The 27,888-nt window shown below is 39.3% G+C and overlaps 1 protein-coding gene across 8 annotated transcripts in view; it reads right to left on the bottom strand.

The window, feature by feature from the left end:
* Positions 1-27,888, bottom strand: part of RALGAPB (Ral GTPase activating protein non-catalytic subunit beta) — a 106,875-nt gene that overhangs the window by 22,312 nt on the left and 56,675 nt on the right. For 4 of the 8 annotated variants that reach the window (XM_063601124.1, XM_063601125.1, XM_063601127.1 and 1 more), the window contains 9 exons: positions 25,511-25,575; positions 23,886-24,015; positions 21,543-21,676; positions 16,788-16,970; positions 15,555-15,706; positions 10,184-10,371; positions 7,825-7,931; positions 5,386-5,538; positions 2,507-2,716 (listed from right to left, as the gene is read on the bottom strand). In XM_063601124.1, coding sequence (XP_063457194.1) covers positions 2,507-2,716; positions 5,386-5,538; positions 7,825-7,931; positions 10,184-10,371; positions 15,555-15,706; positions 16,788-16,970; positions 21,543-21,676; positions 23,886-24,015; positions 25,511-25,575 — 1,322 coding nt within the window. The remainder of the gene's footprint in view (positions 1-2,506; positions 2,717-5,385; positions 5,539-7,824; positions 7,932-10,183; positions 10,372-15,554; positions 15,707-16,787; positions 16,971-21,542; positions 21,677-23,885; positions 24,016-25,510; positions 25,576-27,888) is intronic. The other 4 variants (XM_063601126.1, XM_055104736.2, XM_008951270.4 and 1 more) reach the window with 1 other exon arrangement.

The raw sequence follows: 27,888 nt of genomic DNA, 5'->3' as shown, positions 1-27,888 counted from the left end.
CTGTAAATGGGGCATTTTTGCATTGTATTTTTAACTGAATATCATAGACATAATCATTAATTTTTGTACTTTTTTGTATGGCAACCTTAAGTCTCATTTATTTTAAATATTTTATTGATTTTCTTATGGTTGTCAAACTAGAAGTCCTACTACCTACAAACTGTCTTCTCATTTCCAATGATTTTTACCTCTTAGTTTAACATTTCATTGACTTTCCTCATTTTTATACTGTACTGTAGTTATATAAGAATTTATCATCGCAGGAAGGTCCTCATGTCTTTATTTTGCAATTTCCTGCTAATCTATAATTATTTAAAACTAGAAAGTTTAAAAAACGTCACTGACTAAAAAATTCTCTTTGTTAAATAGTAGTCAAGGTAGATAACTTTTACCTCTGATTTTAACAAAAGATTCCTCTAGTTTGCTCCTGGGTTGTCATTAGAGGAATCTTTTAAAGTAAGAACCTACACTAGTAGTGCTGGCTTAGTTTGTTATTTTTTTAAGAATCAGAATATGATTCTAGTAAATACTGACTTACTGTTTCACTGACTGAACTGCTAATGGGACCAAATTATTTTCTTAATAGCTTTATTAATATTTCCTGGTAATTAATTGCTAAGTTCCTGGGATAAACCTTATTTGATCATGGAAAACAATTCACTTAACATGCTATTAATTCAGAACTAAGTCTGCTTAGCATTCCCTTTAATACTTTTGTACATACATTCATAGGTAAAACTGGTTTGTAGTTCTGTATGTATGAGCTGTCAGGTTTAAGTTATTAGAAATATTCTAAGGTTCATAAACCAGGTAACTTTATTTTTCCTATGTTCTCATACAGATGAGAAAGCATGATAATTATTTTCTTAAAAGCTTAAGTTTCAACTAGAACAGGTAACAGAAGTGGAAAACTATAATCTCAGAAACAAGGCTATTAGGGCCTTTCTTGTGTCCCTGAAGTCCATAGGAAGCATTAATTTTCTTCTAGTATATTTTTATTTACTGCTTCTACTCTGTTCAATTTTCTCCACTAGGAATATCACTAATGATTTGTAAGTTGTGTCTTTTTTCCTTGCCTTCCATATTTACCACTATGTTTCTTATAATTTTCCTCTCTCTGCTCTTTTATTCTGCATTTTAAGTTTTTATGTTCATATGCTGCATCAAACTCAATTTTCTACAAAAAAAATACAAAAATACAAAAAAAATTTTCCCGCTACATGCTGAAATACAAAATCAAACAGCAATGTCCCCATTACTTTCCTACAAAGCTAAATGGCCTATAACCAGGTAGTTCCTAGGCAGTAAGGGCAAGGGACAAGTTATGCAATAAGCAACTTCTTGCCTGGCAATCTTCAGTTGTACTTTTCAAAACAAACAGAACTTAGAATAAATTCCAAGTCCACCTCCAGACAAGTTATTTCACATATTTAAGCCTCTATGTCCACATCTATAAAACAGGAATTGCATCACTTGTCTTGTACATTTTTTTTCCCCAAGAGACAGGGTCTCACTCTGTCAACCAGGCTGGAGTGGAGTGGAGTGACCATAACTCACTGTAACCTCGAACTCTCAGGCTCAAGCAATCCTCTTGCCTCAGACTCCTGAGAAGCTAGTATTATAGGTGTGCCACCACACCCAGCTAATTTTTAAAAACAATTTTTCATAGAGATGGGGGGGTCTCGCTATGTTGCCCAGACTGGTCTCGAACTCCTGGCCTCATGTGATCCTCCTGCCTTGGGCTCCCGAAGTGTTGGGATTATAGGCATAAGCCACCGCACCTGGCTGTAAAATTGTTTTAAGGCTAATGGAATTAAGAATAATAGCAATATTTATCTTATAGGCTGGCTTACTTTGTGCTAAGTATTATACCAAGTATCTTCTACGAGTTAACACATTTAATCTTCACACGATCAATGAGATGGATACTTTTATCATCCTCACTTTATAGATGATGAGGAACTAAGACAAGATGAGAAACTCACCAAAGACCACATAGCTGGCAAGCAGTGATTCCAGGACATAAAGCCAGACAGTTTGATCTTACAAACTGGACAACATAAGAAGTGCTTGACTTACAAATACTACAGTATTAACTTCATTCTTTTCTAAAAGTGGCATGAAAGAGCAAAGTTAATTGTAGCTTATATTTTTAGTAATAATGCTTACTAGGGGAAGATTTTTAACATTCTTCTTCTAATTATCTATAGATTTCATTTATCTGTGTAATATGGGTACTGTGTTATCTAGGAAAATTCAGAGTTAGATGTATCATCAAACCAGTCCCCTCAGACAGAACTCTGAATGCATTCATGGGGTGACCTGTCCTGGAGCACAAACTATAACCTACAGCAGCACAGAATTTCATTTCTTTGTATGCAGGCTAAAATTTTAACCAGTTTTTTTTTTTTTTAATTCGCTTCTATCCTCATAAAAATATTTTAGCTATTGTCAGCTGAATGTTAACTTGTGAATATATTTATTCATAAAAGTTCATGAAAATTACCTTCAGTGCTTCTAAGGACAAAAATCCAAAGTGTGAGAGAAAAAGGCGGGCTGTTTGGAATTCCTGGGCAGGAGGCGGGGGCTTGCAATCCGTAACTGGGTCAGGAAAACTTCTCTTCTGCAATTCCTCCTCACTCTGTTGCTCAAGGTGTATTTCATAAGCAATCTGCTGGGCCATGCCACTCCTTAATTTTTCGTGTCTCTCTTCTAACTGTAATAAACCAAATATTTCATTTTTTGAAACTATTATCAAACTAGTAAGGCCAATCTTAAGTGTTTTTGTTTTTGTTTTTGTTTTTGTTTTTGTTTTTTTTTTTTTTTTGAGACTGGGCTCTCTCTATGTTGACCAAGCTGGTCTTGAACTCCTGGGCTCAAGTGATCCTCCTGCCTTAGGCTCCCAAAGTGCTGGGATTACAGGCATGAGCCCCACTGCACCTAGCTAAGTCAATCTTAATTTTAAAATGAAAATAAAGCTACAAGCAACAAAGAAAATGAAGATAATTTTCAGTGATCAACATTGTGATTCAGTTCAATGTAGAGTATGCCATTAAGCAAACATGGTTCAAGGTTAAAACAAACGCCAAAAAAACTTCCCTATACCTTCAACAATTGCTCCTTCATGTTTTCACTGTAAATGAAAACATTCAGTCTCTGGTTCCCTTCAAATAGGCAAGAAAGGGGGCAGAGTTGTCGCTCTCACCCCTCGCTTGCAGATCACTGTCCATCTTCACCCTGACGTGCTCCCTGTGTTTAATTCCTCATCTGTATGGATGACATGACTGTACTCTTAGAGACTTCTCCCACCTTTCCTTCTGATCAATCCTTGTTTAAAGTTCCATCCCCGGGTGAGTAACGATCCTTCTAACAACCTGGCTCAGAATTCTACAAGCTCCTCAACCTTCACAATTTTGGCCATCCATGAAAACAAACTTGAACCTGATATGTGCCCTGCTTTCCAGGGCTGTAAGTCTGAAATTCCCTCTCCAATCATAAGCCCCCTTGTGCAACTCCTATCCCTTCACTCCCTGAGCTCGTGCTCCACTATTGCTGTGGGGCACTCAATCCCTCCCCCTGCTTTCCCACTCCATTAGCATCCTTCTGGCTTTATCTGCTTCCCAACTAAACTGAAGCCCCCACATCTAACAGCTAAATACCCTCTCCTTAAGCACATTAAATGGCTGTGTTGAACCTCCTTCCAAATTTCCACACCTGTCAATCTCCACACCAGTCAAATTCTTTACTTATGCTTCCAGATCCCAAGGACTTTTGAAGAAAGTCAGCAGAGTGAGTTAAATAACTTCACTATAGATAATGCTACTTAACCTCATCTGCACTGCCTGGCAATTCTTAAGAACTGTCTGGGATCCCCTATTACACTGCCAAGAACCAGGATTAAAATTTTCATAAACTTCTTCAATTTCCCTCCTTTCCTCTCTAAATGTCTCTGAACCTTCACCTACTCTCTCCTTCTGTCTTAGAAGCATCTCTTTTCTAGACTAGACTCTTGACCCTACTGCCTCTATTACTTGTAAGTCCCACTGCCCATCTTACAGTGTTAGCCAGACTCCTCTCTACTGGTTTCTTCCTTTCAATCTATAAGCATGTTCATAATCCTCACATCCTTGAATGTAAAAAAGTATTTAAAAACTAGCCTTTTCTGGCCGGGTGCGATGGCTTACACCTGTAATTCTCAGCACTTTGAGGGGAGGCAAAGGAGGGTGGATCACCTGAGGTCAGGAGTTCGAGACCGGCTCGGCCAACATGGTGAAATCCCGTCTCTACTAAAAATACAAAAATTGGCCAGGCGTGGTGGCATGCGCCTGTAATCACAGCTACTTGGGAGGTTGAGGCAGGAGAATCACTTGAACCCGGGAGGCGGAGATTGCAGTGAGCTAAGAATGCACAACTGTACTCTAGTCTGGGCAACAAGAGCGAAACTCCATCTCAGGAAAAAAAAAAAAAATCAGCCTTTTCTTTCCTTAACGAGGCCATTTCCTTAAGCTATAATATTACCCATTCTGTACCCTTGCCTTTACTGTTAACAGTGTAGTTTCTATTCACTGCCTGTCCCTCAATACATTCACTCCCCAGCCCTTTGAATTATCCCTCCTACTGTACACACCTGTTCTCAAAGGTCACCTAAATTTCATGCCAAAATTCAGGGGACTTTTTCTATTCCTTCTTCTCCCTGGTCTCTCCAGCATTGGAGAGTGTAGCCCTTCCTCCATTCCTGCTCTTCTGTTCTCTCATGTCCTGACATACTTCTGTCCCCGACTTCTTAAAATTCTTCTCCCTTGACCTAAGAGACAGTTATCTTAATTAACTCTCTAAATTAATCCAAAGCCAAATAAATTTTTCCCATCTTCCCAAACCTATCCTCTTCCTAATGTCTGTATTTCTGTAAATGGCACTGATATCTCTTTGTCACTCAAGCTCAAAATCTGAAATTCTTTGGCTCTTTTCCTTCCCTCACCAATTCAAGACTGCTTGGATCTACCTCCACAATACATTTTATATATTAAAATTCCATATGAGTGAAATAGTCCTTCCTTTCTTATAAAGACTTAGATTCTCATAATAGTCTCTGAACTGGTCTTCCTTTTCCAAATAACTCTACTACCAGAGTCTGATCATGTCACTACAGTACTGAAACCTACCACGAACAGCCAGGCAGCCCAGCAACACCTCTAAGAGATATGCAGTTCCTTTCGATCAGCCACAATCTATATTCGTCTTAAACATGGCAACCTCCTGGATGATGGAGGCCCATGTCATCTTAAAAATCATCTCCAACAACACTAAAAGCATTGTCTTGACCAAGGAAGTCGTAAGAATGTTTCTATTCATCCCCTTGACAACAGCTAAAAATAATGTACTTACTTCTTCAGTGACTATTTCATGCAAATCTGGAATGCTGAGATCTGCTTTCACAAAAGGAATCTTGTCCACCTCTTCAGGAAATGGCCGATGTTTCACAGAATATTTAAATCCAACGTCATTTTTAGGAACTGGGCGAGGTTCAGGTACAAAAAGCTGTTAAAACAAGTAACATTATGTTTATTACACAGGGTCCAATACCCATCTGTAATGACATGTATTTCCCTCGTCTCTCAGATGCCTGTGTTTCCCTAGGATTACATGTCACAAAAACTCACTCAGAACCTGCAAATGCTACAGATAACAGCAAAGGGAAGCAGCCTGTGCCCCTGTGTACTCTATTTTTCTAAAAATATTCATCGATTTCTTATAGATCTCATGACTGACAAATGGGCTGTGGACCTCTACTGCTGCAGGCCTGAATCTCCCACATTCAGTGGTTATCCAATGGGTATAGCATTTTGGAGCTTTAAGACTCAAACTCTCTTCCCCAGGGGCTCTCACATCATTCAATATAATTAAAGGCAAGTTTGGCTTCACTGGGCATCTCTAGAAAGTGATTTTAACAAGAATCTTAATACGGCTTAATTGAGAGTATGGGCACCAAATCTAGGTCTTCATAGCTCCAAATCCATGCTTTAATATGTATACGGGTACATGGTGAACCCTAAACAAATTTTAGCTCCTTTCCTGGTCCCCTTCCTCTTCAGTCTTCAATGCTAACTTACTGGCTTACAGAGTTGCTGACAGAATGTGCTCTGTACTGCCCCCTCCAAAAAAATGGAGGACTGGGTGATAAACACATCACATCTAACAGAGACATCTAAGATATTAAATGATTTTAGGCACATGCTCCAATTTTGTGGTGTCTCTCAAATGCTAGTGAAATATTAAGTCACATTTAAAATTTTTTTTAATCACATTTTTTTTTATTATGATACTTTTAAGTTTTAGGGTACATGTGCACAATGTGCAGGTTAGTTAAATATGTATACATGTGACATGCTGGTGCGCTGCACCCACTAACTCGTCATCTAGCATTAGGTATATCTCCCATTGCTATCCCTCCCCACTCCCCCTACCCGACAACAGGCCCCAGAGTGTGATGTTCCCCCTCCTGTGTCCATGTGTTCCCACTGTTCAATTCCCACCTATGAGTGAGAATATGCGGTGTTTGGTTTTTTGTTCTTGCGATAGTTTACTGAGAATGATGATTTCCAATTTCATCCATGTCCCTACAAAGGACATGAACTCATCATTTTTTATGGCTGCATAGTATTCCATGGTGTATATGTGCCACATTTTCTTAATCCAGTCTATCATTGTTGGACATTTTAAATTTTTAATAGCAGAAATAAAAGCTTACAATGTTATAAATGAAAAGAGCAGTATACAAAATGACTCAAATTCTATTCAAGTGTTATTGTGTATGAAAAGAAAAAAAAGGGAAGGAAATCCAATAAAATATTAGCAGTGGTTATATTCCTCTGGATAGTGAGTAAAGGTGATTTAAAATTTCTTCGTTATCTGAATTTTTCCAACTTCTCAAGTATCATTCACATAATTACAAATGTAATAAAATAAACTGCACCCCAAAAGATTTCATTAAATTATACACAGCATACATATGTGTGTGTGTGTATATATGTATGTGTGTGTGTGTGTGTATATATATATATATATTTTTTTTTTTTTTTTTTTTTTAATTAGGCTGGGTGTGACAGCTCACATCTGTAATCCTAACACTTTGGGAAGCTGAGGTGGGAAGATCACTTGAAGACAGAAGTTTGGGATCAGCCTGGGCAACAAAGCAAGACCCTATCTCTACAAAAAATTTTAAAAATGAGCTGGGTGCCATGGCATGTGCCTACAGTCTCAGCTACTCAGGAGGATGAGGCAAGAGGATCACTGGAGCCCAGGAGTTTGAGGCTGCAGTGAGCTATGATTACACCACTGCACTCCAGTCTGGGCAACAGAACAAGACCCTGACTCTTTATAAAAAAAATAAAATTTATACAATATATTACCAATTATTATATAAGAACAAATCATATAAAACAATTTCAAACTAAGTCCTGTTGCTGGACAAATCAAAAGTCCCACCAAATTTTTTTCACGTATGGTATATACCTGACTTTTATTACATGTAAAATTACATGGAAAAAAACTGGGGCCATTGTCCACAACAGCAATTACTCCTAAGCAGATGTCAGAATCACCTGGAAAGCTTTTTGAAAAGACACCTGCCTTGAACATGTCTTTAAAGAGTAATTGAGTACATATGGAATTCTAGGTTCCTAGATGATTCTGATATGAACCCACTGACTGAGAATCTGGCTAGGGATCAAAAATATTTATTTGATCTGTGTCTTCTGTTGGAATGTTACCTAACCTTTAAATTACAAAACACACACACACTTCCCTGTAACTTCTGATGAATACCTTCTGATTTGCTTTTGCTCCTCTGGGTAAAAGACAAAGCTGTTGTGCCCAAGCAAGTCTTCCAGACATTCCCCGGACCAGCACAGTGACAGAGGGGAAAAAATCATCTAGAATAAAATATGTATATAAAAGTTTTAATTTCAGACAACAACCATTTAAAATAAACTTATCAACTGCAGAGCTTCTCATAATCAAAGGCCCAACAGTGTTTCCTAAGCTTTGATCTTTTGTGTACCACTTCTGTGGTTTCTGCTATACCCGTACCCGTGTACTGTAAGTACTATTACTTTGTATCAACCACTCTTGTGCATCTATAAATGGAAAATCATGAATTTTGGCATGTACTAATTATATAATTTTAAAGCACATGCTTAAAAATACATAAAATAATGTTCACTAATGTATCAACTAAGATCATCTCACATACCTCCAATGGTACATGTACACATTTGTGGGAAACACTGTCCTAGTAAATACTCTTAACCTCCCAATGTTGGGAACAACTTAAGTGTAGAAAGATAGACTGGGTGTTTGCAGTGTTAGTGTTATATCTGCCCATGCCTTTGTGTACCACTGCCCACCACAGGCAGGCACTGTTCCATCTCAGCAGAAGTTCAGGGACATGATGGGGGTGTTAAAAAAAACTCAGGATGGACTTCCCGAGTGACCCAGATCCTTTTTTTTTATTCTTCCGTCTCAGATATGGGAGTCAAACGCCTTCAAACTTCTCTATAATTTCTTATTATTACAATAAACTATTAAAATGTCCTTGTAAATCTATACAATTCCAATTGCTTGTATTTTTGGTACACTTCCTATGCAATGAAATTATTTGGAATGAAAGTAGGAGAGTCTTTAAAAAGCTGGAAAAAGGCCAGGAAGCCTGAAGGGGACACTGGGATTTTGCAGACTCCTCAGCAGATGGCTTGGAGTAGGAGGCTGGAGGAATCATGAACAGGCACAGGCTAGGAAAGAAAGCCAAGCAAGCTCCATGTCTAGGGTAGAGAAGGATGAGATGCCTGTAGAAAAGACTTGGGAGTAGCACTTCTGAAGTTAGACAATAATAAAAGGCACCATTCCATTTCACATTAATGTCACCGCATCTCACCACAACACAACAGAAGTTTATGATGGTATTCTTTTCATCTCAAACTGCAGGGAAATGTCTCACTTTCACTTCATGGATTTATGAGCTCTTACTCATATAATCAACAAAACTGGCACAGAACTCTTCACCTTTACAAAGGCAAGAAGGCAAATCTTTAATCACTGAGCAAATCCTATCACTGTGCGACAATAATAATAGAAAGGGACAATACAGGGTTTAGAAAATCTGGGCTCTAGTCCCAAGTAACCTTGGGCAAGTCATATACCCTCTGTGAGCCTGAGTTTTTTCACTCATAACTAAGGGAATTGTATACCAGGTGACTCCATGGGTCACTTTATACCCACAGATTCTGTAACCTTCACTTTCCTTCCCCTTCCCAGCAATAAGGGTCTGAGAACATGCTTCTTTTACATACTGGCTGATGCCAATTACCATCAGAAAAAAAAAAATGTACTTGTGGATAGTTTGGGTCGCAGTGATAATCACATATTGTGAGATGGCTTATAACTGAGGGGGAGGGAAAGGAGGAAAACAGTGCATGTTGTGTTAATGGAAAATCACTGAAGGATTTTCAGTAGGGCACTGGCATGGTCATTTGTGGTTGAAGATGAATACTATGGTGGCAGCAAGTAGGATGAAAGTAGGGAAAACACATGTTAGAACTGGCAAGGGGTTTAGGGGTTGAGGGAATCAGAGTACGTAGGAAACAGCTGTAATAATCTAGGTGAGAAATAATAAGGACCTGCACTTGGATGTATTGGAAAAATACAGAGGAAAGGAAAAATTCAAGGGTCCCTGGGAAGATGGAAACTTAGAAACTAATTATATAAGTGAGTAACAGGAAGGGGCAGGTAAAGATAACTCAAGTTTCTAGCCTGTGTAGGTAGCACCAACAATTGATACAGAACATGAGGAGTGAGAGGGAGGGGAGCAGAGGGGCAGGATCCGAAGTTCAAGGGGGAAGAAAAAGTGACAAAGATAAACAACACAATGGAACCCACTAAAACACCATCTTTTATAAAACTACAGAGCTAGTTCAGATGCACATCAAGAGCCTTTAAAAGACTCTATGTAATACGTATATTCTATTTTTTTGCCCCCCTATTTTTCAGGTGCTATTGTCCCACAGCTAGAAATCTTTCTGACCTACTTAGAATCTGTAGGCTGTCCTTCCCTGATCCTGGAAACAGCTTCATGGTACTGGTAACACTGATTAAGCAGTAGAGAAGGCTCAAAGTACTATAAACTTACTCTGCTCATTTCCAAGAGGTTGTTCCAGCATTGCCAGGATGACACTGTTATCCAAGACAAAGTACCGGAAACTATGCTTGTTTATGGTTGGCAGCCTGGAGTATTTAATCAAAGTGGTCTCATTCACAAGACTACAAGGAGAGGCAGGACCACTAGGTGAAGGAAATGCGCCGAGCAACTGCATAATGCTATGGAAAATGGAAAAGATAACAGTTAATTCCCAAAGCAAAATCTTCAGTTTACCTTGTGCATCAATGTGTCCCCTTCCACTCTTCTGAATTTTAATTGACCACAGCCATGCTTCTTGACAGGTCAGATTTACTCCTTGTGGTGAATGCCATGGCATGCTGTCCAGACTCTCCCCTCCAAGATTAAAAAGCCCATTACCCCAGATGCATACCTGTATGTCTTTATTTCAGAGACATTTAATCTGCCTTTCCAGTCTGGTCAATATCCGGAAGAGAAAATGCAGTTAGGCTGGTATAATTTGATCTTAGTGACCTACTCCCTTACCAGCAACCTATCTGACATCTTAGAATCTTGCATGGAACACAGCAAGCTCATATTCCATATGCTTTGTGACAACCGTCTCTATCCCATTTTAGAAAACCAAAGCCATATTTTCTCATTATTGATCTCCTGGTGTTTAAAAGCCGTATTTTCTCATTATTGATCTCCTGGTGTTTCTCCTATTTTCTGCAAACCATTAGAGGCCTGAACTTAATGCCAAGTTCTCCTGGTCCCTGAAGTTCTGAGACAGTCTTCGTTTTAGGAGGAGAGGAAATGGAAGAAAAACAATCTGTTGAGCAATGTTGCTCTCCATTGTTAGAGAGCTTTAGGTTCAAACCTTAGAGTGAAAGAGGAGAGGCCATTCAAGCTGAGAGTTGAGATGACAAATGTGGTGCTGTAGAATACTGGTCTTCCCATTGAGATGCATATGAAGGGCCAGATGATATTAGAACCACAAGATAAAATCTTCATTTTAATTTTAAGATATTTTCTTTCTGTGCTACAGTTCCTTCATTATAAAATGGGAATAATGGTACCTATCTGATAGGATTGTTATAATATTATGTGATATAGTATCATAATATCACAACAATTCACATAATATCCTAACAATAGGTACCACTATTATTCCCATATACCATTATTATTCCCATTTCATATTATATGAAATAACATTTCATATAATATCATGAACTTGTAGCTAAATTTAAAAATCCCTGTGGACCTGAAGGAAGTGCTCTGATGATGTGCTTTGCGAGTCTATCTGTTCAATATTTTTATCAAGGTATTTAGAACACACAGGATATGCTCATTAAATGTCCAGGTGACCAAAAGCTGAGCTGCAGAGATAATATACCATAGAAAGAGTTGAGATCCAAAAGAATCTTAAAGACTAAAAATAATGAGGTAAATCTTAGATGAAGAAATTTCAGGTTTAAATGTAAAGTTCTGTGCATTACTTTCAAACACTCCCAAACAAGTCAGGATGAGAAAAACACATGAAAGGTAAACGTGTGAAAAAAAACTCAAGGATTTTAGTTGACTTAATGCAAATCATCAAGTTCTCAAAAATGCAATGCAGTCCGAGTACATTTTAATGAAAATGTAGTATTATATAGAGTTTAAAGATCATCAAATCATATCTAGAATACTGTACTCAGCTGGGTGCAGAAGGCTCACACCTGTAATCCCAGCACTTTGGGAGGCCGAGGCAGGAGGTCTGCTTGAGCTCAGGAGTTTGAGACCAGCCTGGGCAACACAAGGAAATCTCATCTCTATTTCTTTAAAAATACAGCTGCATATGGTGGCTCACGCCTGTAATCCCAGCACTTTGGGAGGCCGAGGTGGATGGATCACCTGAGGTCAGGAGTTCAAGACCAGCTTGGCCAACATGGCAAAACTCCGTCTCTACTAAAAATACAAAAATTAGCAGGGTGTGGTGGCACGTGCCTGTAGTCCCAGGTACTCGGGAAGCTGAGGCAGGAGAATTGCTTGACTCTGGGAGGCGGCAGTTGCAGTGAGTCAAGATCATGCCATTGCACTCCAGCCTGGGTGACAGGGCGAGACTCCGTCTCAAGAAAAAAATACAAAATAATAGAGTATTATACTCTGTAAACCACCTGTAAGAGGCTCATAGTCAAATCTATGCCAGTTGAGAATAACCAGGATGATAAAGGTACTTGAATCTTTGTAATATTAAAAAAAAAAAAACTGAAGGTAACAGCAGAAATGAACCAGAGAGAACATGAAGACTGCTTCTGGATACTGCTACTGCCTGGACAAAAAGGATTTAACGATCAAATGTATGAATTAGAACCAACGCATAGAAGTGGGAGAGATTTTAGCTCAATGTAAAGTATCAAGTTTTTAACAATTAAAATGAAATGGGCAAACTTGGGGGTTAGAAAATCTCCAAATTAGAGGCTAAATAACTTGGTACACATGTCTTAAAGGTGACAGGCAAAGGGACTGTTGAAATGACTTCCAAGAGCCCTAATCCTGAATTTGTATTAGTGTACACAGAGAGGAAAAAAAACCTAACCAGCTAATCTGCACTCCATAATTTTCTACTACGTGTTCAGCACTGTGTTGGCAAAGAGGTAAATGTGCTCCCCAGACTGGGAAGACAACACTAGCACGGATCACATGTAACCAGGTACAATCATGACAGTATAACTCCATGCCGTGCAGCAGGGTCAGACAGAATGAGCACGGAAGTACAGAAAAGAGTCATCTTCAGAAGCAGAATAACCAAAGGCCCCATGGAGGTAGCTAGATTTGCTATAAGCACTGAACAGCGGAGGATGTAGCCAAATGAAGAAAAAAGAGGTCCTGAAACCCAGGGGAAGAGCATAAGCAGGTATAAGCATGGCCAGTTCATAGCCACAGTGCTCTGTCAGGCCTGACAACGGCAAAACAGACAAGTTGCAAAGCAGTGGTGGAAAAGATCAGATGGTGCCCTTGAAAACCAGATTGAGGAGTTTAGACAACAAGGAAGGAAACAGATCTACTCAAGGTTTTCAATCATTCAAGCAGCAGGATCAAAATTGTGCTTAAGGATGATGAGTTTTGCAATAGAATACAAAATGAACAAGAAGAGCTAAGAGATCGAAAATAGGGCAATTGGGCAAGAAGTGAGGAGGGCCTGGACTAGGATGCTATCCAGGTTGGAGGGGATGGAGGAAATACTTTACAAAAATAAAGTCTGTTTAACTCAGTCACTGGCTCATGTACATGGGGAATGACAGAAAGATAAATCAGAGAAACAGCCAAAGTTCTGTGTTTGCATAACTGGCAAACAGCAATGATACTAACATAAAGCAGCAATTGTGAGAGAACAGAGAAATCTGGTTAGAGACACGTTTCATGATGACAGTTAAGACTGAAAACTGGAGATACCATTTGTCGAGCTGCTAGCAGAGACAAGACAGCTGAAGCGAAACAGATGAGCCATGTAGCTTACTGGTGAGGTTGAGAAGAAGCATCCCAAGACTCTACTCACCCTGAGCACATATCCAATCCTCACTGCTAGCCATGCACTCAAAGAACACCCCATCCAGGCTAGGATGGAGCAAGCTTATTTTTGTATAATGAAGAGTTTCTAGTGAGAAATGTCCCCTCCTTTCTCTCCATATCCTTCTTACTCTTTAAGACATGCATCAAGTTTTAGTTCTATGACACTTTTTTTTTTCTGAGATGGAATCTCACTCTGTCGCCAGGATGGTGTGATCTCGGCTCACTGCAACCTCCGTGTCCTGGATTCAAGCGATTCTCCTGCCTCAGCCTCCTGAGTAGCTGGGACTACATGTGTGCGCCATCACACTCAGCTAATTTTTGTATTTTTAGTAGAGGCGGGGTTTCACCATGCTGGCCAGGAGGTCTCGATCTCTTGACCCTGTGGATCCACCCGCCTCGGCCTCCCAAAGTGCAGCCACCGCGCCCAGCCCTATGACGCTTTTAAGGGTACCCTGGCCCACACATGGTCTTCTTTCTGAACTTATATTACTTCTAGTATTCATCATCAGCATAAGCACATGCTTCAGTAGCTGTATTCACATTTTTTTTTAATTTTCTAGCTATTAGCCAAACCTCCATCAAGTCACCGAAAGTCCAGCATTTGCATAGTGAGCAGGACTAAATGACAGAAAGCATTCTTCTAAAAATTCACTGAATGACTTAAGCCCACAGGAATAGAAACAAATCCAACTTCATTGTGCATGTCCCAAGCAAGCAACAGGCCACTGAACTCACAGAAGATGCTGGGATCTTGGTAAGGGCTGACTTACACACGAATTTTCAAGCGGTTTTGCCTGCTACTTTACTAAGACCAAGATGCCCCAGCCCACACTAACTTGCCACTCCTCCTTTCTGCTTTTACATTTTCTGAGCCTTCATCTGCACATATCCTTTCATAAGCCCCATCTTTCCATGTGTACTATGGTTCCACCTAATTTCCACTAACTGTTCCATTCAGTCCACAAATGTGGCTAAGCTGCCTTCCTTCCCTCTTTCCAGTATGCTCGCTTACAAGCCAAACAAAAACTCTCTCACCTTTCTCTGCTACTCTTTTTCAAGGTACCAAACTCCCTGTCTTTACCACTTTACTACACCAAAATTCTCAAAACAGCAGTCTTGGTGCCTTTTTACCCACCCTGTACTCTGGCTTGCAGCTCAAACTTGACCCATCCTCCCAGAGTCAGGTCCAGTGTCATTTTCCCCAAGAATGTTACTCTGACTTCCCCTTATCTGGAAGTATTCATTTTCTCCTTTCAACTTCCCAGCATTTTATTTATACCTCTTTTGCAGCACTTATTTTCCACCTAATATTATAGCTATTTGTGTTCATATTTTATCTTCCCTACCAGACAAGATGGTAGACGTAGTGGTGACTAAATCAGACTTATCTTTAAGATCCTATTCTCAGTTGTTAAGAGAGTTCATAAATCTTGGTTGAATGAACCTATACTATGTAATATAAATGGTATAGCAGAGAATACAGACCACTGAGCTGGAAAGCAGATCTAACAGTGTAACCACAGAGAGACAGACACCATCTCTGGACTTAGCTATCAAAGTGAGGGGGTACAGTAAGTCTAGCTCTAACACAGTATTACTTGAATTAACATCAAACGGTATAGAAAAAGGACTCAAACTCTCAACCCCAAGTTCCTAGTTTCTTTTGGTCTAAAAAACACGTAAAAAAAAAAAAGAGATTTTCTTCCCATTTCATTTCTGGAGAAAAAGTATTCTAAAGGGGCTGCATCACGCAATGCTGAACAATCAGGAAGGAAATGAAACAACATGGATTACTGCTAACCCCATCTAATTCCTAGGCACAATCCCTGTGCGGTCACTTCCATACCATGTTAGGGTGGCTTCAGCAGCATCCTTTACCCTCATAGATGCAGGGTTTGGCTCCTTATCTCCTTTGTACTTGACCTCTTGCTCATTGTTCTTGGACTTACTTCCTGAGATACCCAGTTCCACAATCTCCAGTACTTCCTTAAGGCAGTCCTAAAAGCAGGAAAGGCAGATCAATTTTTGGAACACACCTTTCTCATGAGAAGACAAGGAAATCCATCCAAATGCTAACAGTGGTTGCGTTTTGGTGGAAGGGCTCCAGTTTCTTGGTAATTTCTTTAATGGATATATATTAACTTCATAGTAATATAATAAACTTTACACCCCCACCCCCTAATTTCTCGTTAAAGAACTAAATTTTGGTGTTTAGAGTGTTAGATAAATAAATTCAATTCAACTTTCTTGTAAAATTACTGAAGACTATAAATCACAAAAGCACAAATCAAAGAGATTAAATAGTAATTCAGTTAAGCTTGGGATAGTGTAACCACAGAGAGACAGACACCATCTCTGGACTTAGCTATCAAAGGAGGGGGATGGTTTAAGACATATTATAATATCCAAAGGAAATCTTGTCATTGACATTTTTAAGTAATTTCTGGTATTACAACTTCAGAAGCCATAATGAAAATGACTAAGATTTAATCAACAATATTATTCCTTAAACTACATAAAGGTTTCTATAAATATCCAATGATCTCTCCTTTGATTTGCACTGTGAATTCCTTATAACACCTGCTTCCCTATAAGGAAGACATTACACAGAACAATGGTAGGGAACATGGACTAGTTATCTGCATCCACTTGAGAATGAAGAAATGAGTATGGAGTAACTTTTTCGATAGAAGCAACCTTTATAGATGAGCTGTGCTCTAGGTTTGCAGCCTGGCAATCATCTGCCCTTCTTTGTTTGGTGAAGGGTGACCAAAGTGCCTACTAGCTATCTCCAGGCTACCATCCTTTCAAGAAAGAACAATCTTGATAGCTCAGATAAATTAGCCAAGGTCTCATCTTTCTAAACAATTTCTCTATGAGTTAATTTGCAACCAAATATAAGCAAAATGACAGTTTTCAAGTTGTACCCAAAAGGACAAGTGTTCCACTGTAATCTAACAAGTATTTTCAGTTTAAAGTGTGCAATACTGTATTTAAATTTAGATATTCTCTTTCAAAAGGCATTTTGCTAGCATACATTTTTGTTTTTACTTAATGGTTTAAAATAAAATTAACTCACCTTTTCATCAAGCATATCAGGGTGCTCTGTCAGCCAGACACAGAGACACTGAAAAGCTGCCACTATCATGGAGTGCAGATCCCTGGAGTGTAAAGGAGCTGGCCGACTACACTGATACACAATGTAGGTGCACACAGAACTGATGGCTCGCTTCCGGTCTCCTGAGTCAACCATCACTTTTACCTGAGCATATTCATTTGGAGAACAAAAACAATCAGCCAGGAATTACTGTACCAATTTCAAAGCATTTGCACTGAAGCTTGACCTATTTGACAATGTCATACACTACAAGAAGCCTTGCTTTTTTATATTATTTATATACAGGAACAGATTATTTCAGATGTATTGTAATACTCCACAAAAAATAGTGGCATTTTTCAAGTGCTCAAACAGTATTTCATTTTAGCATAGTTTTTCATGCCCTAAAACCCAAACCCATTGGGTATACCTGTTCATCATTCCCAGAGACTGAAAGAACATGGGCACATTTTTAAACCCCTAACCCAACCTCACAGTGATGCACTAGGCTCTGCAGAAAGTTCTGTGCAGCTGCTCAGAGGCATAATTGTCATAAATTGCCCAATATTTCAAGTATACAACTGGTCAATTCTGACATAAGTATGCACCTGTGAACTATCACCACAATCGACAGCGGATGTATCTATCACCTCCAAATCTCTTCATGCACCTTTGTAATCCTTCCTCCCACTCCTCTTTGCCCCTCTCCCTAAGCAACTGCTGATCTGCTGTCACGATAGATTAGCTTGCATTTTCTAGAGTTTAAATAAATAAAGTCATATAAAGATCATACAATGTGTACTTTTTTTGGTCTGGTTTCTTTCACTCAGCATAGTTATTTTCAGACTTAGCTACACTTTTGGGTGTATCAATTGTTCATTCATTTCTATTGCTGAATAGTAGTCCACTGCATGGACATACCACAATTTATCTAGTTACTTATTAATGGACATTGGGTTGTTTCCAGCTTCTGGAAATTATAAATACAGCTGCTATAAACATTCATGTACAAGGTATTTATATCGATAAATGTTCTCTTATCTCCTAGGAGTGGAATTATTGGGTCATATGTAGGTGTATGCTTACCTTTTTAAGGAACAGCCAAGCTGTTTTCCAAAATGGTGGTTCCATTTAACATTCTCGTCAATAGTTCCTCCACATCCTCACCAACATTTGGTATGACCAGTCTTTTATATTTCAGCCATTCTAATAGATTTGCAGTGGTATCTCATCATGGTTTTAATTGAATTTCCCTAATAATTAATGATATTGAGTATTTTTTTCATGTGCTTATTTGTCATCTGTATATCATCTCTGATAAAACATCTATTCAAATCTTTTGCCCAATTTTTAATTGGGTTGTTTGTTGTATTATTAAGGGCTTTTGTTGTTGCGTTTTTTCGTCTTAAAAGATTTTATTAAAGGTCTTTACGAGGCAACATCCAGACTCCAGATCCAGCTGCCAAGGAGACCCTATTACACAGTTGGGGCTGGGTAGAGCATGGCTTCCTAACCATCTGTCCTGAGATGGGCATGGCGAATAGTATCTCATCTTTAGGGTCTACAGTGCTCACGTGGTCAGGCAGGGGATTCTTAAGGCCAATCTTACCACTTGGGCCCAGGACGCATGAGCTTCACTCTGATGCCCAGCACACCCTGTCTTAGCAGCACATGGTGGATGGCAGTATCAATGCAGTAGTTAACAAGGTCTCTGCTGTGGATCATCAGATCACACACAGAAGTTCATGAATTCAGTTCTCTGTCCTTAGAGTTTCCCTGACACCATGACCTCGTAGCTCTTGCCCCACTCTCCATAATGAACCACAGCACACTACAGAAGGCTCTCCTCACAGCAAACCCTAATAGTAGTTTACAGCACAGACTCTGTCTGGGCAATGGCATAGAGAATTATTTTAGGCCACCTTTTCAGCATAAAGTTTTCCCTGCCCTCAAGGAAGCCAAACCTCTTCTGAACTATGTCAGCCAATTCACAGATCCGGTGGTTCTTTTCACCAAGAACACTCTGCATCCTGGAGGCTAAGGTAGTGATTTCTATCCTGGTTGGCATAACTTGGACCTCAGCTCCAGAGTAGTCACCTTCTGCAAGCTTCTGAGTGAAGAATTCGCTCAGTTTATTTCTGAAGATGCTATCAAACTTCCTCTTCTTAGAAATTTTCACCACCATATTGCTGCTGTGCACCACCAAAAGGAAAGGCTATTATTGAGTTCTGAGAGTTCTTTATGTAATCTGAATACAAATCTTTCATCAAATATATGCTTTGTAAACATTTCCTCCCAGCCTGTGATCTGTCATCTCATTCTTTTAACAGTGTTTACTAAAGAACAGCAGTTTTAAATTTTGAAGTCCAACATATCAGTTTGTTCTTCTAGCGTAACACCTAAGAAATCTATCCCAAGGTCACAAAGGTTTTCTCTTGTTTTCTTCTAGAAGTTTTATTGTTTAGGTTTTATATATATATTTTTATGTAATAGAGACAAAGTCTCACTATGTTGCCCAGACTGGTCTCTTCCTGCCTCAGCCTCCCAAAGTGCTGGGATTATAGGCATGAGTCACCATGCCCAGCCAGTTTGAGTTAATTTTTGTTCATAGTGCAAGGTATGAATCAAAATTTTTTGGCTTTTTTTTTGTGTGTATGACTATCCAATTGTTTTATAGTACCTCTGGTTGAAAAGACCACCCTTTCTCCTTTGAATTACCTTTGCACCTTTGTCAAAAATCAGATGACCACTTAAGTATGGATATACTATTTTCTTCCACCGATCAATTTGTCCACCCCTATGCCAATACCAGGCTGTTGTGTTACTGTAGCCTTACAGTAAATCATGAAATCAGGTAGTGTTAGCCCTTTATGAATTGTTAGGCAGGTCCAGAGCAGTGCTCCGTTTAGGACTAATTATTGTTTACTACTGAGTATACTAAAGGTCACAGGAAACAGTACCTTGCTCTCAAAGACAGTGTGGTCCTGTATGTCTCACAAATGGCTGTTTTTTATTTTCTGTACCAGTAACTGCTTCTCGCAAAGTTATGATGTCCATCCTGGAGGATCTTTGAAGTAAGCTCTAAGTGGTGGTAAGAACACCTTAGGTTTTATTGCTTATTTTGTTTCTTACAGCTTAGGCAAGTCACAGCCTCTGACAACTATTCCCATAACTGAAAAATAAGGATTTGAACCATATCACCCCAGACAGTAGCACCTGGTTATCAGCTCTTTGTTCACAAAATATTTTACGTATTTCCTCAATTATATATTATATGTAAGATAATCCTGCTCATCTTACTGACAAGAAAACACCTAGATGTTAGAGAAAATGCAAAGAAAGTGAAACTCTCATACACTGGGAATGTAAAATGATTCAGTCACTGTGAAAAACAGTTTGGCAGTTCCTCAAAAAGTTAAACATAGGGTTACCATATGACCCAGTAATTCTGCTCCTAGTGTACACCCAAAGAACTGAAAACTGGTATTCAAACAAATACATGTACATACATGTTCACAGCAGCACTACTGACAACAGCCTAGAGATTAAAACAACCCAAATGTCCATCAAGTGATAAATGGGTAAACTGGGGTATATACACACAATGAAATATTATCCAATCATAAAAGGGAATACAGTTCTGACACATTCTACAACATAAATGAAACTCAAAAACATTACATTTAGTGAAAGAAACCAGACACAAAAGGTCACACATTGTATGATTCCATTTATATGAAATGTCCAGTATAGGTAGACCCATTGAGATGAAATGGTGGTTGTCAGAGGAGGGGGTGGGGAGACTGAGGCAAAACTGCTTCATGGGTATGGGGTTTCCTTTAGGGATGATAAAAACATTTTGGAACTAGAAGTAGAAGTTGCTCAACATTGTGAATGTACCAATAGTCACTGAATTGTTTGCTTTTAAATGGCTAATTTTATATTACACAAATTTCATCTCAAAAGAATACACTTAGAGAAGCACAAATGACCACCAAATTCTAAGTTTCCACAAAACTGAAGTAACGGCTGGGAAAGAAATCTAAGAAGTGTAGCCAAGGCCAGGTGCAGTAGCTCACACCTGGAATCCTAGCACTTTGGGAGGCCAAGGCGGGTGGATCACCTGAGGTCAGAAGTTCGAGATCAGCCTGGCCAACATGGTGAAACCCCATCTCTACTAAAAACACAAAAATTAGCTGGCTGTGATGGCGTATGCCTGTAATCCCAGCTAGTTGGAGGCTGAGGCAGGGGGATCGCTTGGAAGCGGAGGCTGCAGTGCGACGAGTTTGCACCACTACACTACAGACTGGGCGACAGAGCAAGACTCCGTCTCAAAAAAAAAAAAAAAAAAAAAAAGGTGTAGCCAGTTTTCACTTATCTCTGATAATGGAGGATGGCAGAGCCACAGGTAATCCCAAATGGCATACATTAGGATAATCATTTTTTACAAAATCAATATGCATTCTAGTATTATATGCAAATAAATAAATGGCAAGTATTGAAATGTTTCCTATAATTTAACGGTAAAAATCTCATTCATACTCTTTGAACCTATTTTTAAAAAGTAAAGTTCATTTCATAGAATATCACTTGGAGGCTCAATTTTGTACACTTTGGATATAAACTATGTTTGAGCATGATCAACACTAAAATACCCACACAAGGGGTTAAGAGATACAGAAAAAACAGCCAAGGCCCAAGGCTGTTGGGTTAAAATAAAAGGACTGTCTTCCTCACCTTTGCAAGGCCAGAGAGGAGCTCTAGAGCTGCCAGTGATATGCTCATGTCTTGGCGCCACTGGGAGTTGAGTCTTTGGGTGACGAGATGAATGCTGCGAATCAGGAGCCCAGCAGCTGAATCTGTATTAAGAGCTAGGATATAACCCCAATGCCACATCCCACAGGGAGGGAAAACAACTAAGCATTAGTAACGAGAAGCACAGCATCCACTAGGCACAGACCACAGCAGCCACAGTGAGAACGACAGGCACCCACACAGTGCTACGCTCCCCACCCCACTGGGTTGAGTGCCAAGCCCAACTACACGGTGCACAGGCACATGTGCTAGACCAGAGCAGCTTCTAGTTCCTGGTTCACGCACTTTCACACAACCGTGGGATTTGGCAGTTTCAGTGTCATTTTCATAACAACGTAATTTAAAGTTTCTAAATTATCAACTCATAGAGAGCTACATTTTCAAAAAGAGTGATGAAAAGGCTATCAATTATTTCCTTGAAACTTTATAGAGGAAAGTTCTAATTTTACGGCCTCCTCAGATGCTAGGAATTACTATGAAGCAAGCATCTGTTGAAATTACTTACAGGGTTTAAGCCATCAAAACTCACATGCAATGCCTTTTCAAACATACTTTAACATTTAATTCTCCAGGATTACTTTAATACTTCTAAAAAAATTAAATAACCAAGCCACCATATTTTTATTTGGGCTCCAATCTATATGTAAAAGCAATCACTAGTTAGCTAATAGGAAATTAGGAAAAATTAAATAAGGACAAATTAAACTGAATTTATAAAGGAAGCTTTAGGGACATTATACCTGTCGATCCTATCAGAAAGAGGGCAGTGACAACAGAAAAAGGAATGATCATTAAAGAGAGACACTCATGCGACACTAACACAAATCAGGATTTCTTAGTAAAAAATATTTTACGACATTACAAGCAGAGCTCACTAACACCAGCTCAAAATGCTGAAACAAACAATAATCACTTAAAACATTTATATTAGAACACATGCAGTAATGAAAAATTTCTTTTTTTGTTTTTGTTTTCTGTTTTTTTTTGAGATGGAGTCTTGCTCTGTTGCCCAGGCTGGAGTACAGTGGTGCAATCTTGGCTCACTGCAACCTCTGCCTCCCAGGTTCAAGAGAGTCTCCTACCTTGGCCTCCAGAGTAACTGGGATTACAGGCACCCACCCCCACCCCCAGCTAATTTTTGTATTTTTAGTAGAGATGGGGTTTCACCACGTTGGCCAGGCTGGTCTCGAACTCCTGACCTCAGGTGATCCGCCCACCTTGGCCTCCCAAAGTGCTGGGATTACAGGAGTGAGCCACTGCGCCCAGCCAGTACTGAAAAATTTATTTAGCTTAAACGTGTTTCAGAAAGCATGAAAAATAATTTTCAACCTATAGAATACCTAAATCTACATACACAGTGAATAAGATAATTCAAATAACTTCTTCACGAATATAATATTTAAATGTGTCAAATATCCACATAATGGCTTTATGTATATCTGACATGTTCAAGGATACTTGTTGCAAACTTAAACCATAGAAACATGCCTCATGAATTCATGAACTCATGAACATGGCTCATGACATGCCTCATGAACCTCATGAACATGGCTCATGAACTCTCCAGATGATTAAAGGATTAAACTCACATCTAAGAATCTAGATATCACTCCAATCTAGCTGGATAAGTGCTCCCAGATTTAATACACTGTTAGTACTTGTGTAGAAAAACATAAAGGTACCCACAAACTCACAGAATCCATAAAACAACTGCCCAAGGTAGGGGACAACCTTGTATAGGATGCTTGGCTGGCAAATGTTTTAGTTGGCAGGGCAGAAAATAAAAACGTTTCAGGGCTAAAGAATCTAGTGAGCTATAGTAGTGGGTACACAGGTTTTAACATGAAGACATGCTCTCCTCTGGGCTGCTATCTAATCCATCCCCCATCACCCTCCTTGCCACACTGCAATAACTGGCTTATTGGACATCTCTGCCACTACACTGTGAGCTCTGAGGCAGAGTCCACATCTTATTTGGTTCTCTACCACCACACATAGTAGAGAATTCAGAAATGTTTACTGATCACCCATTACTATCAATTATAAAACCTAATATACTACCCCAAATCTAATATACTACCCAAAAGCTATACAGCTAAATTTAAAAGATTTGTTTTTTCTTAGCTTCTTAAGACTGACATCCTCTCTATTATACTTAAGTATATAAAAAACATGAACATTAAAATTTTTAATGTTTTTGTTTTATAAATGTAAGCATTAAAGTCATTCTATTAAACTCTGAATTTCAAAAGAAACACGACTAACCATAATCTCTTAAGAGAGCTTGAGCAGGTCTCTCACTATCGGGAGTTGTGGGCTCCGTGCTTCCACCACTTGCTGAACTAATACCACTATTGGTGCGACTATGACTCTTCAGGTTATTTTCTCCACCACCCTAGTCAAATGAAAATGAATCAAGTGAGGATTACATCACAGTTTACAAGCATAAATAAAGGTCAATCATTAAAAACCATGTTGATAAAGCAGAATGTGCCAACCGAATAGTACAAACTGATAGTAACAGAAATTGACAAGGGATTAAAACCACTGTGGTATTTTTACACACACACATCTACTGGAGGGTATGAAGGATTTGACTACTACAAGTGCCCATACTGGGGTCTTCTTTGCCACTATTTACAAAGGGCTGGCCCAGCTTTTTCATCTTTACTAGACTTCACTAGATTCCAGGTCCTTAAAAAGAATATCCTAGTGCCTCCCAAGCAAAACCTCAGAACAGAAATATAAGCTTAAAAAGCAAGAATAAGGCCAGGCGCACTGGCTCACACCTGTAATCCCGGCACTTTGGGAGGCCGAGGCAGGCGGATCACGAGGTCAGGAGATCGAGACCATCCTGGCTAACACAGTGAAACCCCATCTCTATTAAAAAATACAAAAAAATTAGTCGGGCGCGGTGGCAGGCGCCTGTAGTCCCAGCTACTCGGGAGGCTGAGGCAGAAGAATGGCGGGAACCTGGGAGGCGGAGTTTGCAGTGAGCAGAGATTGCGCCACTGCACTCAAGCCTGGGAGTCAGAGCGAGACTGTCTCAAAAACAAAACAAAACAAAACAAAACAAAAAACAAAAAGGCATGAATAAACAAACGGCAACTTTCAAATACAGTTATATCAGAAAACACAAACAATACTAGGGTTAGTTTTAACTCCCGTATGTATAGGGGCTAATAAACCTATCTGTTAGACTTCCCTCATTTTTCCCCATATAAACCCAGTTCATTATATTCAGATCAGTAAATTATTATTCACCATCTACTGAGACACGAATGTAATTTCCGTAATAATAATTTGATCACCCATCCCACATCTACTCAGCTTACTACATCTACCCAACTTACCCCAGTATACCCTATTAACCCCTCCATTGTCTTGCCTATACTCCAAGTATAGGGATGATATATCTTGAAGACAAAGCAGAGAGCACTGGAAGTCTCTGAGAAGCATTTTTGATTTGGAAGCATTGGTGCTTTGAGGGACCTGCAAACTTAGGTCTAGAGGGGTTAGAAAGAATTGATGGGTAAGAAAAAGTTAAACTAGTTGCTTGCTGGCTAGGGCTTTTCCTAGGTTATTCAACCAAGTTTGCCACCACAGCAAAACAAGTAACAGTTTTAAGCAGACACTGTTCAGGAATAAAGACTGGATTTAGCTGTAGTTTCTCTCATACAGAATATCTCGGGAACCTGATGTACAGCTGAAGAGGCACTGAAAAGCAAACCTCAAAATATACATTATTTTTAAAAAGAAAACTTCTGAGCCAATGAGCAGGATTTACAAACCAAAGGCCTTTAAAATTCACAAAGATGGACATTCTGGAATATAATTTACATGAAATTCAAAAGTGATATTCTCTGACAGATTGCATGTATGCTTCTTACCATCTCCATCTGGCAACCAATGGCTTCCAAAAGTGCTGAATCTTGAACAATATTTAACATTGCCCCTACAATAACAATAAAACAGTATTTTATATAAAATACACAAGAACACTAAAATGCGTAAGACATTTTATATGATTAATAGTACAGATAAGAATATAATTTTGGTTGAGCATTCCTGAAATACCCATGAAATTATAGTTGGCTCTTAAACAAGAGCTTGAACTGTACACATGCAGGTTTTCTTCAATAAACATGTTAGAAAGTTTTTTGGAGATCTGTGACAATTTGAAAAAACTCCCAAACTGCATAGCCTAGAAATATTAAAAAAAAAAAAAAAGAAAAAAAAAACGGCCAGGCACAGTGGCTCATGCCTATAATCCCAGCACTTTGGGTGGCCGAAGTGGGGCGGGAAGTCAAGAGTTCGAGACTAGCCTGGTCAACATGGTGAAACCCCATCTCTACTAAAAATACAAAAATTAGCCGGGTATGGTGGTGTGCGCCTGTAATCTCAGCTACTCAGGAGGCTGAGGCAGGGGAATTGCTTGAACCTGGGAGGCGGAGGTTGCAGTGAGCCGAAATTGCACCACTGCACTCCAGCCTGGACAAGAGAGCGAGACTTCATCTCAAAAAAAAAAAGAGAAAGAAAAGAAATATTTTAAAAAGTATAAAAAGTTAAAATTGGCCAGGCATACTAGCTCTTGCCTGTAATTCTAGCACTTTGGGAGGCCGAGTCAGCAGGATTGCTTGAAGTCCTAGGAGTTTGAGACCAGAGTGGGCAACAAAGCAAGACCCTGTCTCTAAAAATAAATAAAAAATAAAAAGCTAAAATTTATCAAAAAACTTAGGTACACAAACACTTACAGACCATACATGATGCCATTTGCAGTCCAGATAAATGTAAACAAAGATGTAGTATTAAATAACTGTATAAAATTAGCTGTAGTACATACTGCACTACCGTAATCATTTTGTAGCCTCCTCCTGTTGTTACTGGGGTGAGCTCAAGTGTTAATGAGTATGCTGCTTAAAATACAATGTGATGCTAACCATCTCCATGTTAGTTCATCTCTCTAACAGACTGAATACTGCAGTAAATTGCATACCATGGTTCTCACATGTTTTCATCATGTTTACTGCAACACCATGAACCTTGACTAACACCATGGGACCCATAGGAAGTGCCACTAGTGATGCTGGAAGTGCTCCCAAGAAGCAGAGAAAAGTCATGACATTACAAGAAAAAGCTGAGTTGCTTGATATGTACTGTAGATTGGGGTCTACAGCTACAACTGCCCAACAGTTGAGATGATTTATCTTATAAACAGACAATTTATGGTATCAATAAATACAGTACTGTAAATGTATTTTCTCTTCCTTATGATTTTCTTTTTTTTGAGATGGAGCCTCACTCCGTCACCCAGGCTGGAGTCCAGTAGCGTGATCTTGGCTCACTGCAACCTCCACCTCCCGGGTTCAAGCAATTCTCTGCCTCGGCCTCCGAGTAGCTGGAATTACAGGCGCCTGCCACCACGCCTGGCTAATTTTTTTTTTCTTTTTTGTATTTTGAGTAGAGACGGGGTTTCACCATCTTGGCCAGGCTGGTCTTGAACTCCTCACCTCGTGATCCACCCACCTCGGCCTCCCAAAGTTCTGGGATTACAGGCATGAGCCACCACGCCCAAGCTTTATTTTTATTTATTTATTTATTTTTTTGAGACGGAGTTTCGCTCTTATTGCCCAGGCTGCAGTGCAATGGCACGATCTTGGCTCACTGCAACCTCCGCCTCCCGTGTTCAAACATTCTCCTACCTCAGCCTCCCAAGTAGCTGAGACTACAGGCATGTGCCATCACACCCTGCTAATTTTTGTATTTTTAGTAGATACAGGGTTTCACCATGTTGGCCAGGGCGGTCTCGTGAGCCACCCACCTCAGCTTCCCAAAATGCTGGGATTACAACATGTATTTCTTAATAAAATATTCTTTTCTCCAGCATACTTTATTGTAAAAATGCAGTATATATTAATAATATGCATAAAATACAAAATATGTGTTAATCAACTGGTATGGGTAAGGTTTCTGGTCAACAGTAGGCTATCAGTAGTTAAGTTTTTAGGGAATCAAAAAGTTATATGTGGATCTCAACTACTCAGGGAATTGGCATCACTAACACCCATGTTGTTCAAGGGTCAACTCTACTAATAAATCCACTGATTGGTCAGAAGAGACTCTTTAAAAATTCCTTAATTCTGGCCGGGTGCATTGGTTCATGCCTATAATCCCAGCACTTTGGAAGGGTAAGGCAGGTAGATCATTTGCTATCAGGAGTTCAAGACCAGCTTGGCCAACATGGTAAAATCCTGTGTCTACTAAAAAA

The sequence above is a fragment of the Pan paniscus genome, chromosome 21 (genome assembly GCF_029289425.2).
Source record: "Pan paniscus chromosome 21, NHGRI_mPanPan1-v2.0_pri, whole genome shotgun sequence".
NCBI lineage: Eukaryota > Metazoa > Chordata > Mammalia > Primates > Hominidae > Pan > Pan paniscus.
Note: the sequence above shows the minus strand (reverse complement) of the source record. Positions and strands in the feature narration are given on the sequence as shown.